The sequence below is a fragment of the Clinocottus analis genome, unplaced genomic scaffold, assembly GCF_023055335.1.
Source record: "Clinocottus analis isolate CAN_PGR_092001 unplaced genomic scaffold, fCliAna1.0.p SCAF_11, whole genome shotgun sequence".
NCBI classification, from domain to species: domain Eukaryota; kingdom Metazoa; phylum Chordata; class Actinopteri; order Perciformes; family Cottidae; genus Clinocottus; species Clinocottus analis.
The window spans coordinates 21,183,342-21,188,341 of NW_027175832.1; the positions used below are offsets into that span (position 1 = coordinate 21,183,342).

The window sequence follows — 5,000 nt, forward strand, 5'->3', positions numbered from 1 at the left end:
CTGACTCGTCTCAAGGTCTCTGACTCGTCTCCAGGTCTCTGACTCGTCCTGGGACAGTGCAGCTCCAGTCAGGAGGGTCACGTCCTCGGCGCTGGCTCACGTCCAGCTCATTGATTTTTATTCTCCAAAGCTAAAAATAGACGTGCATTAAAACATTAAAACACATCAATGAGCCTTCATCATCTTCATCATCACATATAAATACTGGCTGAAGAACACATTAGGATTCATCCGCCGCTGAAAATAGTCCCAACAAAGTCTCTGTTAGCTCGACAACGAGCTGCGGACAGGAAGTCCGACAGGAAGTCCGACGGTGTTGAGGACGGACCGACAGGAAGGAAACAATATAAATAATAAACATAAATACGATTGTTAAGTTTTCGCCAACTGCCAGCCGCACAATGAGCACGCAACAAAGGAACGCTCAATGTAACGGAGCGCAGTGAACGCAGCATGCAGCAGCTTGTTGTGTGTGTGTGTTTGTATACGTGCGTGTGTGTGTGTGTAAGCCGGACAAACTTTCATGCCCCCCCCTCCAGAATAACCAGAGAACGAGCGATGATGATGATGATGAAGATGATGGTCCTGAACACAGGGAACATCATCTGCTCCTCTTCTTCAAAGTTGAGGCAAACATGCCGCAGGAAGCCGGTATGACAAGCACACACACACACACACACACACACACACACACACACAGCGAGAGGAAGAGGAGGAGACGGTACCTCGATCACAGCTGTTCCCCATCATCTGAGGAGAGGACCCACACGCATACACACACACATGCGCGCACACACACGTACACACACGTACACACACACACACACACAGTCAGACGGGATTGGCCGCAGCCGTCCAATGAGGTTAAGATGCAAACGTCCGTCTTTGTCCCGTGAACGTCCTCCACTCGGCGGCTCACACACACACACGCACACACAACCTTACACACACACCCTTCTCTCTCTCTCTCTCACACACACACACACACACACCTCTCTCCACTCAGCAGTAATTCTAACTCTCCCTCGTTTTACCGCATTTAATCAATCCCTCCAACTGCTGTGTTCTGCCTCCTCTCTCTCTCTCTCTCTCTCTGTCTCTCTCTCTCTCTCTCTCTCTCTCTGTCTCTCTCTCTCTCTCTCTCTCTCTCTCTCTGTCTCTCTCTCTCTCTCTCTCTCTCTCTCTCTCTCTCTCTCTCTCTCTCTGTCTCTCTCTCTCTCTCTCTCTCTCTCTCTCTGTCTCTCTCTCTCTCTCTCTCTGTCTCTCTCTCTCTCTCTCTCTCTCTCTCTCTCTCTCTCTGTCTCTCTCTCTCTGCAGCAGCTCTCCTCCTCCTCCTCCTCCTCCTCCTCCTCCTCATGTATCTGCGCTCTGAGGACAACCCTGAATAAGTTTCCTCTCAGCCAACTGATGTGGGACACAACTGTGTGTGTGTGTGTGTGTGTGTGTGTGTGTGTGTGTGTGATCACATTAAAGCTGCAACTTCTCATTACTGTCACCATCATATCTAAAAACTGACTCCGCCTTCAGACAAAGTCTGTTGATGACGGACAGCTGAGAGGACGTCTCAGTGTCAGCAGCTTCCGTCTGACTGTGAGCTGCTGACACTTTCTCTGTGAGGCGGAGCGGCTCGCCGCCGCACCGCTGCTCGCCGCAGCACCGCTGCTCGCCGCCGCACCGCTGCTCGCCGCCGCACCGCTGCTCGCCGCCGCACCGCTGCTCAACCGCGCCGCCTGGGAGAGATTTAAAGTGCTAAGCCCCTCCCTCTGCTACTTCTACTCATATTTATAATAATACTACTATTCGTATGTAAACTGATACTACTATTTATATTCATACTAATAGTATTTATATTCATACTAATAGTTATATTTAGACTAATACTACTACTTCTTCAAGAGGAACACCAGTATGAACGACCAACATTCCCACTGACAGAAACATGAATTCCTTGAACCTGCAGTGATTTGCTTTGGCCGCCAGAGGGCAGCAGAGATACCTGAGCAGGTAGTACACAGAGTACAGGTAGTACACAGAGTACAGGTAGTACACAGAGTACAGGTAGTACACAGAGTACAGGGAGCTTGGAAACCAGTCGGATATTTAGATTATTTAGTTTTCCACTTGATCTGAAGTAAATGGTTTTCCTTGATGTCGTAATAACTGTTCAGAGGAATGTGGGCGGAGCTACCACGAGGTGTGATGTCACCAGACTGCAGCATGAGGAATGCCGGGAATGTCGTCAGACACAACAGAGAAAGAAGCCTTTGTTTCAGATTCTGGGGGAGAGCCTGAAGGCACCACGCGCTGTTTATGTATATATATATATATATATATATATATATATATATATATATATATATATATATATATATATATATATATATATATATATTTATACACATACTTACACATACACTAACCCTACTTTTACTTTAAACACATTGAGCTCATAATTATACTCGTGTACTTTTACTTTAAACACATTTAGCTCATAACAATACTCGTGTACTTTTGTATTCTCCTGATGGGATCTGAGTACTTGTTCCCGCGCCGCTGCTGCGGATGGATACGCGATCAGATCAATGTGATCAGGTGACCTGGGGAAGCGGAAGTAGTCCGTCTGTGATCGCGGCTTCCGGCGGAGACTCCGACCCGCGCTCCTCTTCACGCTCATAAAGCTGCAGAGAGGCGCGCGCACCCCGGAGCTGCCGTTACACCGGAAGTCTCGAGTTTAAGTTTAAAGTTCAGAGAGACTCACCCGGGACGTCCATCAGAGCCGCAGGTCCTCTGAGACTAACCACTCATTCACGCTGCGCTCACACTTCCGCCCGGCCCTTCAGAATAAAGGTCCTGCTGCAGGACACGTGGGCGATGTTGACATAACAGTGATATTGTGAGTTTGTGTAGCAGCTGGACGTGAACATGTTTTGTTTGTTATTAGTTATTGTTAGTGCTACTTTATAGATCCACTGCTTTCTCCTGTTTAGCTCTAAACTTCACATATTCATATATCTGTTCATATATTTTAAATTTCATTGTGCAAACATATTATACATATATAGATAAAATAAATATATATACATAAATATTTATTAATATGTAAAAAGAAATAAATGTATATAACGAAATATATATATATATATATATATATATATACATATATATATATATATACATATATATATATATATATATATATATATATATATATATATATATATATATATATATATGACCTCAGTATGTTTGTGTAACGCTTCATTTATATAATATATATAATATATAAATGTATTTTACTGATTATGATCTATTCGTTTGTCGTTCCGCTGGATCATGTAAATATGCTCTGTACAGGTTCAGAAACGGTTTTAATGTGGACTGAATCCAGACTGTTAAAAAGGGCTTTTATTTTGAAGGCGATGTCGCAGAGACGTGTGGGGTTTTATTTTGGCGGGGCTGACAGGCAGACTGATGAATGCAGCCGATCAGCAGGTGACCCCCTGCTCCTCTGAGTCTGCAGGGGAGAGACAGTCCATGTGATGATGATGATGATGATGATGATGATGATGATGATGAAGATAATGATGAGGAAGAAGAAGACGAAGTGCTGCAGAGCTCAGCCAGTTATCGAGCAGTCGGTGAAGGCTGTGATCAGACTGAACCAACAACACTGTGACTGTAACGAGGAGACGAGGAAGAGGAGGAACAGGAGGAAGAGGAAGTAATACAAGAGCTTCTACTTCCTGTTTCATTGTTTCACTTCCCAGTTTGGCTTCAGCAGCGTCACCAGAGCGTTCAGAGCTCACGTTAACTTTCACTATCAATAGCAGTAAAGCCAGTAATAAAACCAGTACACATGAAATATGTATGAATGTAGTATTAAACCAGAGTACCACCAACACCAAACCCAGTATAAAGGTTTAGAGTTAAAGCAGAGATACACCCAGTATGAACCCAGCCTCAAACAACCCACCAGTACAACCAGTATACATGTCAGCATCAATCCCAGCATCAATCTATCAGACGGAACATTAAACAGTATAAATCTAGTTTAAAACGCGTCACAAATCAAATTTATCAAACCAGTGATAAACCAGGATTACGTCCTGGTTTCATCCCAGAACAAACTGGTTGTTCGGGTCCAGACTGGTCACAGTGCCACATGAATGGCCCCTCCCCCCAGTGAATGGATGCGTTTGAGTGGACGAGCGAGCAGGAAGGAGACTTCTGTCCCTTGATCAATAAGCCGATCAGCGGACAGGAAGTCTCAGAGTACTGAGACTTCCTGTCCGCTGTCCCTCAACGGGACCCCTGCAGCTGCGGGAGGGAAACCCCTCAGGCGTCCCACAGGGCAGCGGTCCGGGCCCCTTCAGAGGGCGGACCACACTGGACGCTTTGTCCTCCACACATTCCCCCGGACACGGAGCAGGAAAAGTACACGCTGCACTTGAACGCCTCACCGAGACCCGACCGGCCGCTGAACACATAAAACCTAGTAGTACATATGTTGTGTACATGTAGTACGAGTGTAGTATTTATGCAGAGTAAATGTAGTATGAATGTAGTGAAAACGTAGTATAAATGTAAAATAAACGTAGTATAAATGTAAAATAAACGTAGTATAAATGTAAAATAAACGCAGTATAAACACAGTTTGAACCTGGAGGCCGTGTGTTTGAGTCCCTGGCGTGAGGCCCAGGTCCCTTCGGTCATGCGGTGACCCCCCCCCCCACCCCACCTCCTCCCCACAGGTTCTTACCCAGCTTAGCGGCTGCGCCCTCTGCTGGGAACTCTGGGAACTGTCCCTCTGAGGGCACGCTGACGGTCCTGCGGAGGCTCCGCCCCTTTGAAGAGTCTGTGGGGCTCACCTGAGGGTCACCTGCAGCCTGAGGGGTCGGGGGGTTATGGATATACACATTCATATATTTACTAATGAATACATAAACTTACAAATATATTACAAAGGTCAACTAAAGGTAAGCAAATTAAAACAATGATAT

The 5,000-nt window shown here is 45.7% G+C and overlaps 1 protein-coding gene across 1 annotated transcript in view; it reads right to left on the bottom strand.

The window, feature by feature from the left end:
• The window catches only part of rasal2 (RAS protein activator like 2), a 31,794-nt gene that overhangs the window by 15,441 nt on the left and 11,353 nt on the right, over positions 1-5,000 (bottom strand). Inside the window, 1 exon segment of the mRNA XM_068567475.1 lies at positions 4,760-4,886. Coding sequence (XP_068423576.1) covers positions 4,760-4,886 — 127 coding nt within the window.